At 37.2% G+C, this 14,394-nt stretch overlaps 1 protein-coding gene across 1 annotated transcript in view; it reads left to right on the forward strand.

Annotated features, from left to right (window-relative positions):
* Positions 1-267: 267 nt before the first annotated feature.
* Positions 268-14,394, forward strand: part of LOC121672757 (lysine-specific demethylase 7A-like) — a gene marked incomplete at its 5' end in the record, with an annotated part of 37,260 nt that continues 23,133 nt past the window's right edge. Inside the window, 6 exons of the mRNA XM_042045559.1 lie at positions 268-391; positions 6,275-6,392; positions 7,284-7,444; positions 9,137-9,278; positions 9,538-9,724; positions 11,663-11,825. Of these exons, the coding sequence (XP_041901493.1) occupies positions 268-391; positions 6,275-6,392; positions 7,284-7,444; positions 9,137-9,278; positions 9,538-9,724; positions 11,663-11,825 (895 nt within the window). The remainder of the gene's footprint in view (positions 392-6,274; positions 6,393-7,283; positions 7,445-9,136; positions 9,279-9,537; positions 9,725-11,662; positions 11,826-14,394) is intronic.

The following is a 14,394-nucleotide window of genomic DNA, read 5'->3' on the forward strand; positions in this document are numbered from 1 at the left end:
ACTGTTTCCAGTAATTAGGATCAAAGTTTTGGGGTCAATGGTGTATATATATTGCGGATTTGCTTATTTTTAAAGGAATTTGATTCTTGTTTCCTGTTTATGATTTTTTTAATGGCATTCTGTGTTCAGTGATAAATTATTACTCAAAATTTATGTGGCAACCCAGTAGTTGAGATAATCTGGTATCTCATTATCATTTTGTAGAGTAAGCATGTTTTGATAAAAGCCTAAGATTTAATTATTTTTTAGCTTGAAAAGTAAACCCTGTGTGCATTCTCATTAACATGTAAAAAATATTATTCCAGCTGCGTTGGGGTAGAGGAGCACCATGCTGTTGACATTGATCTATACCATTGTCCCAACTGTGCAATTCTCCATGGACCTTCTCTAAGTAAGTATGGCTTATTCAGATTTCATCTTACATGTTTGGACTGTTTTCTCTCCACGTACAAATGCAAAGGACTGTTCAGAAGAATATTCAAGATGAATTTGATTATTTAGAAGGTACTGGTTTTACATGACGAACTCTGAGCTGATTAAAAACCCACAGAACAAACAAACCATCCTGAAAGCCTCCCTGATGTGGAGATGCAGATAGAATAAAATACAATGCACGACTATAGATTGGAGAAATCAAAGTGCACAGAGTTAGTAGAAAACATTCTGGACTTGGCAGAGAGGGAGAGAATGAAAATTAGGGAATCATCATTTTTAAAAAAAAAGGAAAATACAAAGATGGCTTCAAGGTTCCTGTATTTTAATTATCAAAGTTCTGATAAATACCTAAGTAGGCAACCTTGAAAAAATGTACAAGTTAGGTGTCTTTCCTTTCTTGATGGTTGTAGGTTATGTGCCACAATAGTCAAACACAACTTTCCAAAAGTGAAAGCAGAATATGAACATCCTATGAGTGGTGTTTGTTTGTGCTTTTCATTGTTTGTTTTTGATTTTGTTTCCCCCTCCCCCATTTATGTCCTTGAAAGTTACACAGTTCCAAATCTCAGGTTCTGATTTATAAGCAAGGTCAAAATGAGTTGCCAGAAGAGTCTGATACAGAGCAACAAGAGACATCTCTTTGGTTCTCCTTTCAGTAGATAAATTTGCTGTAGAGATCTGCAGTGGAAAATTGAAACATATTTTCTTTTGGTGACTACTGAAAGGTTACTGCTTTATTGGACTCCCTAGATTTCCCCCCATGTCTTCCCTTCTCAAGCAGAAACAGTATTGTGAAAAATCTAAAAATAAATGTCACCTTTCCAACCATGAATTAAATTTCTGTGTTCAGACCTAAAAAGTATAAGCAATGTGTCTTTACCCTCCAAGCACTGAGCCATGGTCATTTGTGTTTTCTGATGCGGGTTTGTTTGTGGATTTTGTTGTTGTTGATTTTGGGGGTTTGGTTTTTTTTTTGGTTTTTGGTTTTTTCCCTTGAAGACACCACGTAATGTTTTATAGTCAATGCTGACTTAAGATATATAATAGTTTCAAATCTGAATTTACTTTACGTTTAGAAATAAGTTTAAAACCACCGTCAGTGATAGTCTTGTGGGGTATGAACAAAATGGTTAAGCATCAATTGCTGATTTAATTAATACATGTTGCATGATATGTATCTTCTGTAATATATGAGTTCAAGGTCTGTCAGCTAAAAGGTAAGATAAATGCTGGTTTATGTAGTTGTAGTTTTTAGTACTCCAGTGGTCATTTTCAGTTCAAAAACTGCATGTTTGTCTTATAAGTCAGAATACAAACAACAGCCATTTTTTTCCTTACCTTTCTGTCTCTTTTTTTTCTGTGTAATAGAGGGACTAGGAAGAGAAGAGGGATCATATCAAACTTTTCAAAATTTGAAATTTCTTTTTGAAATTTGAAATTTCTTTTCTCTTCTTGATTAGTGGGAACTAGTCTGCTTCACCCTGATGCCTGTAAAATAACCTTTCTTGTAGTGTAAGTGATGTCTTACCTGCAGCAATTTGACAGTGAGATAAGAGGGATTTTTGTTTTGGAAGTCTTTTCAAAAAGACAAGAATCTGTGGTAAAAATTATCCTTGTTATTTCATATTGCCTCAAGTGTGTAGATCATCTAGATTTAGTAGAAGCTTCGACATGTCAGTTACCAACCCAAACAGAGGTGATATAATTAAATATGTCTTCACATTGAATTTCATTAATTGTTCTCAGCTGTCAGAATCAAATCTCTGGCAATTTGTAGTTTGGGCCCTACTTCCTTCAGTTTTTAAAGAGACTGATAATGTCTCATGTTCCAGTTCAGTCATATGAAATTATGTATGTAAGTAAAAAAGGCATTTTAATGTACGGCTTCATATTCTAAAACAACTTTGTCTAAGAGTTTTCAAAGAGACAAAAATTCAGCTAAGAGGGCAAGTATATATCTGTGATTGCAACAGAATTTATAATCAAATGAGGTAGTGCAAAAAATTTACTTAAAATATACAGGAAACACATACTTTATAGTACAAATGGATGGGTACTTTCAGTATCCTACAAAATTGATTATGTAAAAGTTCCAATAATGAAAAGAAAGCTACTGAGTGTTAGATGGAAAGATAAAATTGACTAATCAATTCCTTCATCTATTTAAAAGAAAAAAATCCTCTTCATGATTTGAAATAACAATTTTGCAAGACCTTTAGTAAGCAGCCATGTGTATAAAATGATAAATCCTAAAATCCAAAATAATTTTAGAAAACAGCAATTAAAAAAATAGTAATATACTGTGGAGGGGTTTTTTTTAGATTGTTCGATTTAGAGTATTCATTTTGTTAGTTTCAGAGTTCTCTCAGTGATCCTTAAGTCTGAAAATGCTCTATTTGCATGAATCTGTGAGTCAGATGTTTCACCAGCTTATGATGTCCAGAGCTTTGGGAAAGCACAAGGTTCAATAAGTCCTAATAAGACTGTGGTTGTCAAGACATTATTTTCTTTATATGGTTTTGCCTTCTCAGTTCTGTAAATACCCTCCAACCAATATGTTTTTGGTATTAATGCCCATGCTTGCTCTGAGCTGAGAATATGAGATGTTGTACCAGGCCTTAGAAGGGTATTCTACGATTTACTGTGTGCTCCTTAAAACTTTTCAGTCTTCCTGTGCAAACATTTCTCGTGCCTTTTTGGTCACTGGGAATCTCCAGTGCCCCTTCCAGGGCTTGCGGCCTCATTGTACATGTGTACATCTCTTGATGGTCTCCATTTGAAGTGTAGCAGATGGTGGTCTCTGAGGGAAACAGTCCAGTAGTGAGAGAAGGCAGGGAAGAGTGTTTGCCTGAGCAGAGACAGTTATTGGCCCACTGTTTTGAGTGTATGAGGAAGGTAATTAAAAAAAAAACCAAAACAAAACATAATCTTTACACTTAATTTTCATTAAAACTTCCAGGACACACTTTTCTTTTTCTCACCCTCCCTGCAGCTGTCTTGTGTAGTTCTTAGTGTTGTCACAACTGGTTTTGCCTCAATTTTTAGAAACACCAAGGGTGAACACTGGTTCCTTCCTTAATTTGAGCATTAGGATCCATTCAGTTAAAGTGGTTTTTTTTTCCCAGTTGTTTCTGTAATGTCTAAAGGGGTTAAAAAAGCTCTAGAATTAAGAGATACGTAAGCAGAGAAAGTTTTCATTACTGTTTCCTCTTCTTCAGTGTTCCCTCATGAAAGGATGATGTACATTGGTCAAGTACAAGCAAAAGAATGATTTTATTTTCTGATTTGTAAGTGTTGGAAAGACAGACTTTAAAAAGTGTTTCTATGCTATAAAATCTCTTAAGCAGCTGTATCATCTTACAATTTTAATGAGCTGTTGTAACAGCAGTGAATTTATGGGGAACTACTCTGCTGAAAATTAGTATTAGCCACTAATTTCTTGTATTATTATTTATGACTGAGAAAATAGCTTTGAAAACTTAATAAACCTGTCTTCATTATTTATGAAGTTTTACAGTATTTGGATAGTTGGCTCATTAAGCAGCACTGGTTTTCAGGTTAGCAAAGATCTATAAATGTCAGTTTATTCTCTTAAATGTCTTCTAAAGGGTCCATGTTGTTATGTCTGTAGGAAACAGCACATCAATAGGAATTATTCCCTCTTAAGTGTAATGACTATAAGATGTCTGTTATTCCTGTGGAACCAACTGTTTTTTTCTGGAGAAGCAGCAATTTCTTTTTCTTTTTTAGAAACTATTTTCCCCCCCTCATACATCCCCAGCTTCCTATTTCAGTGAGCTGTGTTTCCAGTATTGCTAATGCTTTTTTACATTTTGGATATGTCATGACTTAGGTGAATTTAAGAATGAGCTCTTCCATGAAGTTAAAATTTGTATTAATGCAGTGGTTTTGCTGGATGTTGTATTTACATTTCAGGCTGTTTGGCGGACAATTATAAAACACTACTTTTGTTGACAAATAACATCAGCTTTTTCCTCTTCTGAGTTTCCTCAGGATATATACAACTAAATTTCTGTTTAATATTAGTGGTTAAATTATAGATCTGATGTCAGTAAATCTTCTTGGGGCAGTCTTCCAGTAGCAGCTGTCTAGCTGGGGAGCATTTGGCTTTTTTAGCAAAAACTGAAATGCAGCCTTAAAATTACTGGACCCTTAGTGTGTTTCTTAATACTGTAAGTGATATGCTGGCAAGTCAATAGATTAGAAGGGTAGGAAGTTCACCACTCTAGGAGTTTGTTTCCCAAATGATGAGATGGTGGTCCCTTTTGCAGAGGCACCTCTTGATGACTTAATTGGGCTTCTCAGCCTGTTGAGAGTTTGAGGATGAGAAAGGTAGGTTTGTTTGTAGAGAGGGAAAGTGCTCTAAAGAGCAGTGTACTAACAAACAGATGATACCACCAAGGGCTTCCATTCAAGGCTGTAAGCTTGTGTTCTTTATAAATGAAGACGAAAAATGAGTGGTTGATGAAACTGAATCAATAAAATACCCATTATGAAATGATTTGTCGTGAAATTATGAAAATTTGAGGACAGGCAGTTAAGTTAACCATGATATCATAAGTCACTTTGTCCTCTCCTTCACTCAAGGTCAAAAAATTCAAATGGGGAGGCTACATACAGCTCACAATGTTTTACAGAACAATCATCCAATATGTAAACGGGGCTTATAAGTAATGACTTTTTACTGAGGTCTTTAGTGATAGGACAATGGATGATGGCTTTAAACTGAAAGAGAGTAGATTTAGATTAGAGAAGAAATTCTTTCCTGTGAGAGTGGTGAGACACAGGCACAGGTGGCCCAGAGAAGTGATGCATGCCTCATCCTGGGAGTGTTCAAGGCCAGGTTGGATGGGGCTTTGAGCAACCTGGGAGAGTGGAAGGTGTCCCTGTTCATACCAGGATATTGAAACTAGATGATCTTCAATGTTCCTTCCAACTCAACCATGCTATGATTCTGTGAAAGTATATATACTCTTTTTTCATTTGAGTATCTGTCGTTTGTCATGGGGAGATCACCACAACAAGTTTTTATGAGAATGTCTAGTGTTTCAATTTCCTTGGCCCTTTAGGTATAAGGAGCTGTTAGAAATGCAGTTGTTGCTATTGAACTATTAGTTTTGGATTCCTGAAATTGTAATAGGACTTTATCCTTTGTTTTTTATTAATATGTTGTAGCAGTGCATTAAAAGCTTCAAACTGCTCAGAGGTTGTATGTTTTGGAGTGCAGTGCCTTTGCTACATGTATTGTAAAGATCACACCTGCCCAAAACAGTTTGCATACAAAACTATTGTGGAGGCATAAGGAATGGAAATGGTAGTGAATAGCAGTAATATTATCAGATATGGGTGTACTTATGGGGTGTTGATAGCACACTGGGATTAAGTCTTGTTAACCTTGTGTGAATATGTAAAATGAAGTCTCTGGCTATTCAAGAGGTGTCATCCTTTTGTTGATTAAGAAAAAAAGGTCTGAGCTTTAAAAAATTCAACTACAATTTTTAGTTTTGTTGCTGATTTTTTAGATTTGTGCAGCTTTCAGGCTGCACCTGTTTACTTGTGTTGGATTGGATATGGAATCTTAAATTGTGTATAGTGTGCGCTGAGATTCTCTTATAGAAGGAGCTATAAAAGTATAGAGAGTACTGTGTCCTGCAGATTTCTTTTGTTGCAAATAGGTAGAGTTTTACCTGATTAAAGAAATAAGGTTTGTTAATTACAGTAATGTGATTGAGGCATGTCTGTCTGACTGATGGGATGACTGCTAATCTGAGTCGTCTGATTTAACTAATTCCATGTTTAATCCTTCTGAAACTTGTAGTGAAGAAGAGGAGAAACTGGCACAGACATGACTACACAGAGCCAGATGATGGTTCCAAACCAGTGCAGGCTGGAACACGGACCTTTGTTAAACAGCTGCGGGCTCGCTCTTTCCCAAGGTACAGAACCTTACTTCCATATTTTGGTTGGAAAACACAGAGAAATGTCATCTGAGTGTGTCTTAGGGGAGGTGACTGATGTTTCTCTGCTTCACAAAGTGAAGGTTGAGGATGACTTCTTCCTTCTTTGGAATTCTTCCCAGTGCATTCTTTGGAATTCTTCCCAGTGCATCCCTGTTTCAGATGGGTACAGTTGCCTTTTCATGCAGTAGTTTCTCCTGTTCAGTTTTGCACTGGGATGGGTTGTCTGTTGGGACTGCTGCAGGGCAGTCTGAGGGGTTTAGAGTTTTGGGGTGGGGTGGTTTTTTTTTTTTTTTTTGTTTGTTTGTTTGTTTGTTTTTGGTTTTGTTTTGTGTTTGTGCTCTTACTGTCAGAATATTGCCTGTCTACTCCTGTAGTTCAGGAAGAGTTCTCAGTTCCATTCCAAGTACCGTAGAACGTTCACATGAGCTGGTAGTCTACCCATTCTCACATGCTTTAGAAGAAAGCAGAGAAACATGGTTATACTTTGATCCTGAGCTTGGCTGGCTATCTCACTGAAACATAATGACTTAACAATTCTTTAGAGCAGCTGCTGGTGGTGGTTGTTACTAGCAAAATGTACTTTAATGCCTCCTCTGAGAATTTCTTTTCCCCATCCTTTTAAGTTACTCTTTTCAGTCATATAGAAGGATTATGAGTTTCCAGATTATGCAAGACAGTAAGTTTCTTTGCTTGTTGAGGTTGTTTATTTTGTCTTTAGTTAAATGCGTAATAAAACAGTACTGTGTGTTTCTTTTGGATTCAGATGTAGCCATTCCCATCTGTCCTCCCCCAAACTGAGACTTTTTTTATTTCAGTAGTGCTTGGAGGATGCTCTTCTGCTAATACTGCATCATTTTTTTCCACCAGTGCTGATGAAGTAATTTTGAAAATGCATGGAAGCCAGCTGACACAAAGATACCTGGAGAAACATGGGTTTGATGTTCCCATTATGGTTCCTAAGTTAGATGGTCTGGGACTCAGACTTCCTCCACCGACTTTCTCCGTTTTAGATGTGGAACGCTATGTAGGTAAGAGTCACTCTGGAGTACTTATTAAAATGATCCTGTCTGTAAATTAAAATAAACACTTGCATGATTATAAGAGCTTCCAGAGTGCTAAATATTTATTCTAAATTCAAGACTAGCAGAGAGTAAAATTAAAGCTGTGGTTTGGAGTGGTTTTTTTCTTCCTCTCTCTTTTTTTTTTTTTTTTTTTTTTTTTTGGTGTGTGTGTGTGTATGTCTGTTTGGTAGATGTGTGATAGGACTACAGCCTTACTTCTCAACTTTCAAACCTGTTAATTTCAGTGCAAGCTATATGTGAGATGCTGGGTTTTTTTCTGCAACATGTTGTAAACCAAGGATAATGGGAATTGAATTAGTCACTCTTAGGATTAATAAGTTTAATTATTGGTTAGGCTATGACAAAACTTAATGTTTTGGACTCAGTAAATTGGCCTTTCTGAATTAAATCTTCCTGAAAAATGTCCTACCTTGGCATCCTTTGCCAGGAAAGCTAGGGCTTCCCAAGAACCACTTCTTTCTTATCAGATCTCTTATCAGTCTGTAATTGTGCCAGCTTCATGTAAGCATGCAGTACAGACAGAGACCAAGCCAATTGCAGCAGGACATTTCCTGTAACACATGGAACAGTTGAGAAGTCTGAGTGTATTCTCATGATCACCTAATGTAATGATGGGTGCTGAAAATAGGTTTTCTGTCCATCAATATTTTACAAAGGCACCACAAGTGTTGTCACCATTGTGATGATAAATTGTAATGTGTTCTGCCTTAAAGATTAGTTATCACTGTGATATTTCTGAGTCTTTTCTTTTGGGTTTCTGCCTCTTTGGATTCGGAGAGAAACTTGATTGTCTCATCCTTATACATACATTTTGACCTGCCAAGTGTTACAGTTCAGGGAAAAAAATAGGAATGCCCCAGATTTACCTTTGTATTATTGAAATTAAAAATAAGAAAAAGGAATAAGTACTATTTCAGCTGGAATTTATCAAGATGATACAAACTTGGAGTCTTAAAGCAAATATGTTTATAATGTACATCTAGGCATGTTTCCAGCATTCCAGAATTAAGTGTCAAATTTGGTCATTGTGTAACTAAATGACCATAAACCAATGGCTAATATAGTGTTGTTGTTAGTCTTTGGCTTGTCTAGTTCTCTAAATGTATCACTTCAGAATACACGGTGTGTAACCCCCTCTGTTGTCATCAGAAATGAATCACACCCCTGATAATTATTCAGTGAAATTACTGCTTATTTGCAAGTTATGTATGTATGTAAGGAAGGTAGGGGTTTGGTGATGGTTGAAAGGAAAAGTGAGGAAGAGATCTGCCTTGATAAGTTTCTCCATGCTACTCTTAGCAATTGCAGCCATAAACCAATTTTTTTTTTTTTTTAAACAGATGCAGCCATTCTATACTACTCTTTCTTTTTGGTTAACCCCAGGAAAGGGGGTTATTTTAGAGTGGGATTTATTTTTAGAGTGTTTTCAGTTCTGTCCATAGTTGATTATAGTAATTAAAGTTAAACTTAATAAAAAGTTGGTTTATACTGATCTCTCTTCCAAGAGAATAATGATAGTAGTGGAGTTTTTCTGCAGAAATGTTTTGATAAAGACTGGAAAAAAGTAAATTTTCTCTTAAATACCTGAAATGTCTTTTATCTGTGATAGCCTTAAAAAAGTAATCCTGTTTTTCACAGGTGGTGACAAAGTGATAGATGTCATAGATGTAGCAAGACAAGCAGACAGTAAAATGAAGCTCCATAATTACATTAAATACTTCACAAATCCTGACCGACCCAAAGTATTGAATGTGATCAGCCTGGAATTCTCGGACACAAAGTGAGTATTGACTTCAATTCCTTGAATGTAGGGAGTGGTTTTCACTGAGCTGAATAATATGTGTAGGAATATAATGCCTGTAGTGGGAAAGACAGGAGGAAGTGTATTTTATGTAGACAGCTACTGTGATGTAATGTGGGTATAAAACATATTTATTAGTTCATAAGTAATGTCTTTGTAGGAAGCTGTCATTTCAAAAGAGGTGTGCTTACTCCTGTTTATATTAACAGTTCTGTTTTGTTTATTTGTTTTTTAAAAGGATGTCTGAATTAGTGGAAGTACCAGACATTGCCAGAAAGCTTTCGTGGGTGGAAAATTATTGGCCAGATGATTCTGTCTTCCCTAAGCCTTTTGTTCAGAAGTATTGCTTAATGGGTGTCCAGGACAGCTATACTGACTTTCATATCGATTTTGGAGGAACATCAGTTTGGTACCACGTTCTCTGGGTATGAATGCTTCTTGATTTACAGAGTCACAGAATATGCTCAGTTGGAAGGAACCCATCATGATCATTGAGTCCAACTCCTGGCCCTGCCCAGGACATCCCAAGAGTTACACCATGTGCCTGAGAGCAATGTTCAAATGCTTCTTGAGCCCTGTCAGGCTTGGTGCTGTGACCCCTGCCCTGGGGAGCCTGTTCCAGTGTACAACCACCTCTAGGATGACTATGACCATATGAAGCAAAAGTTATTCAGTGTGTAGCCTTCTGTTGTGACATTATCACCTGCATGAAATTTTGTGCTTGCAACACTGAGGGAGGAGCTTGAAAGTGAATTGCTGGTCTTGGACAGGAGCACTCTTTGCTGGGTTAAGAACTGGCTGGTTAAGAACTGGCTGGATGGCCAGGCCCAGAGAGTGGTGGTGAAAGGTGCTGCATCCAGCTGGCGGCCAGTCACCAGTGGTGTCCCTAAGGGGTCTGTGCTGGGGCTGGTTCTGTTCAATATTTTTATTGACAACATGGATGAGGGTATGGAGTTTTTCATTAGTAAATTTGCAGATGACTCTAAGCGGGGAGCTTGTGTCGATCTGTTGGAAGGCAGGAGGGCTCTGCAGAGAGACCTGGCAGGGTTGGATGGATGGGCAGAGTCCAGTAGGATGAAGTTTAGTAAGTCCAAGTGCCGAGTCCTGTATTTTGGCCACAATAACCCCCTGCAACGCTATAGGCTGGGGACAGTGTGGCTGGACAGTGCCCAGGCAGAAGGGGACCTGGGGGTGCTGGTCGACAGCCGACTGAACATGAGCCAGCAGTGTGCCCTGGTGGCCAAGAAGGCCAATGGCATCCTGGCCTGTATCAGAAATAGTGTGGCCAGCAGGACCAGGGAGGTCATTCTTCCTGTACTCAGCACTGGTGAGGCCGCACCTCGAGTATTGTGTCCAGTTCTGGGCCCCTCAGCTCAGGAAGGACACTGAGACACCTGAACGTGTCCGAAGGAGGGCAGCAAGGTTGGTGAGGGGCTTGGAACCTATGAGGAACGACTGAGGGAGCTGGTGTTGTTTAGCCTGGAGAAAAGGAGACTCAGAGGTGACCGTATCACACTCTACAGCTCCCTGAAAGGTGGTTGTAGCCAGGTGGGGTTGGTCTCTTTCTCCAGGCAGCAACTGACAGAACAAGAGGACACGGGCTTAAGCTGCGCCAGGGGAAATATAGGTTGGATATTAGGAAAAAGTTTTTCATGGAAAGAGTGGTGAAGTGCTGGAATTGTCTGCCCAGGGAGGTGGTGGAATCACCATCCCTGGATGTGTTTAAGAAAAGATTGGATGTGGCACTCAGTGCCATGGTTTAGTTGAGGTGTTAGGGCATGGACTCGATGATCTTGGAGATCTCTTCCAACCTGGTGATTCTGTGTGACTCTGTGATTTTTATGCTTTTATTTTAGCATGCTGTTGGTGACTTGTAGACTGTAATTGGTTGACTGATCACTTTAGTAGACTTGTGAGTGATATAGTGAGGTTTTAGTAGGAAAAAAAATAATTGCATGAAGATCATTGGCCTACTCAATTTTTTATTCTTCTCACAAATTTGACCACATGTACATCATAGAAGTGGCGAAGTGGTTTCATCTTACATTTTCTCATTTGGAAGGTGTGTGCATATCCATAAATTGTTTATGAAAACTGGAGTTTTTTATACTCCAGTGAAAAGTTTTGCTTGGTTTGTTTACTTCTTTTAAATCACAAGACACCAACTGGTTCATGTGCTGTGTCTAAGCTCTTGGTGGATTGCAGTTGTGAGGCACTGGGCTGGGAGGCCTGAACATGCCATAGTGGGAAGATGGAATGCTTGCCATTTCGGTCAATCTGTTACTTCATTAGGAATGACTCAGAGGTTGTAGTGTACCTCTAGGAGAATACTAATTTATTTATTTGATGTATTTGTCTAATAGGGTGAGAAGATATTCTATTTGATCAAGCCCACTGATGAAAATTTGGCTCTCTATGAGTCCTGGAGTTCGTCTGTCACCCAGAGTGAAGTATATTTTGGGGACAAGGTTGACAAGTGTTACAAGTGTGTTGTGAAGCAAGGACACACTTTATTTGTTCCAACAGGTAAGATTTTACCCTAACTGTTAGGACTTAGCATGTTTAATCACCAGAAATTATGAATATAATAAAGTAATTGCATTATCAAAATTTGGTATCCTCTAAAATTATGGATGAGAGAATAATAAAAAATTAGAAATTTAGATTTTCAGAACAAGTAATTAGCTTTTAAGATTGGCTGACAGCCATAACAATTATCAGGGAACGAAAGGGTATTTGTTACCCAATTAGAAGACAACAAATTAAAGTTTAATTTGATTATCAGGGAAGTAGTTCCAGTTAATAGAGCACAGATTGTTCACTATTTGATAAGTATCCAGACTGAACTCTTATTCTAATTTTATAATACAGTTTTATTTTTGCAGATTTCAGTATTGCAAGGCCTACTAGGCATAATTATTACAACAACATCACATAAACTTCTTATGCTGCAGGCTAGAGTATTAAAAATACAAGTTGGGTGGTTTTTTTGATTTGCTTTTGTGAGAAATGCCAAAACAATTCAACTTCTTTATTAAAGAAGAAAGCACAGAAAAATCCTTCAAACTAAATACCCCACCCTACCCAAACTCCCAAATCTATAAACTTACAAATCTTTAATAAATCAAACCATATTTTGCCAATAAACTGACTGCCAGTTTTTTGTATTTTTGCTTATCCGACTTATCCCTATAAATGGTTTTTATTATTTTATTATTAAAAATTTGTACTGGTGCTGTCTTCCCCTGTTTTTGGGGAAAGAAAGCTTTAAATGCGTGGAGCATGAAAATGATTTCCAATTCTACTTCTGGAAGAAGCCTTGAAGATTATGTGCAGTATGTTATTCCATTGTGCACTTTCTAGACTACTGCATTTTTCTCATAGCTCGGTTCTGTACCTGTGAGGTTCAGTGTTTACTGTTCTAGTTCACAGCTTGTGCAGAATAAGTACTACCTGATGAGCACCTCTGTGTGCTCTTGACATTCCTGAGCAGTAGAGCTTTTAAAACCGTGTCTTTCTGGCAAGAGATGGCATTAATTATCCATGTATCTAAGTTCATACAGCTATGAGCAAAGAAAGCAGAATTACAGAATGAAGAATTTTATTGTGACTCACAGAAAATAGTTACTGCTTTCTCAGTAATCAGCTGAATCTGAGCTCTCACTGTATTTCAGTGTGTAAACACATAAAAAAATGATACTTTCAAATATAAATGTGTGTCTACACATGTGCATGTATGTGTATACACACATACTTTTTCATATACATATGATGGAGTACAGTGTAAAAACCAATAAATTCAACCAGGTTTCAAGCCAAGTGTTTAAAAAAATTGGAAATTGTGTAAGACTGAGTAAAGACTTTGAAAAAAATCCAACTCTGATCTTTGGTGAAAACCACTTGCTGTTTCTGCTTGCACCGATGCTAGAGGGTGTCATAATTATTTTATAATCTTTGAAATATGTTCAGAGTAGTTTTCTGATCTAAAATTAATCTTGCATGTAGGTGAATAGCATCTACTGGGAGGCTCTTTAGAGTTAAGTATTATTCAAGATATGCTGTGTGGTCTACACCGAATTTTCATTCCTTGTTATGTAGACCTTGATCAAAAGTGCAGCATAATAATAGCAAGAAGGAATGTAAAAAAATCAAAGCCTTTAGTTGATGCAGGTATACCATAAAACTGTTCATTATTAGCTGAATTAGGATTGTGTGCTAGTTTGTAATACATAGTTGTTTGTGATTTGGTCTGATCTTTTCTCTAATTGGGAAGCTTCCTGTGTTTGTACATCTTGCCTACACTCAGTGAAGCCATGAAATAGTCTGCAAATGTCTGTCCAAGTCATCTTCTGTCAAAGATCATCTGTAGGCATGCAAAATCAGAAAAAAGATCTTGACAGAAGAAAGTCACTTGTAATTTATTTGCATTAGAGCTCCACAGTATAAATTTCACAGATAAGTTCTTTTAATCAGGAAGCTCGTGTAATGTGTTCTTTTGTGTACTTAGTTGAAATTATCCAGTAGTAATTAGCTAGATCGATAGCATGATGTTGGCCATGCTTTACCAAGTTGAATAGTGGATTTCATAAGGACAATATTTCAATTATGTGACAAATTTTATAGAGTGTCTAGACTGGGTTTTAAACTGATCATAATTTCAGTTGACTTAGAATGACTGTATTTAGAAAATTTGTGGGACCACTTCTGCATTTCTATTTGAGAAACTTCAGTATTGCTAAATGACTTTATGTTGTGCATACAGCCCGGTTACTGTAAGCAACATGTAAATATTGAAAGACATATAATTTTGTTTTATTTTTATGACTTGATCTTTTGTTCATTATATTTTTCTCCTCCTGAGTTGTTTATATTTGTGGATCGGAGTGAAAACTTCAGGAATTTTTACTTGAAAAGTTGGCTTTGCATCCTTACCTCCCCTCCCAGTGGTAAATGTTTTAAGCTTCACTTGTTCAGAAAATTACAGTTCCACCAGATTTCTGAAACTGTAGTTTACATGTTGTTAAAATTTATATTACTTGTTCCTAGCACAGAATACAAATTCATTTGCTTTCTTTCCTTTCAGGAACAGCCTTTT

Source organism: Corvus kubaryi, unplaced genomic scaffold (genome assembly GCF_017639235.1).
Source record: "Corvus kubaryi isolate FWS band 111438036 unplaced genomic scaffold, C.kubaryi_AGA036_p1.0 64936, whole genome shotgun sequence".
NCBI lineage: Eukaryota > Metazoa > Chordata > Aves > Passeriformes > Corvidae > Corvus > Corvus kubaryi.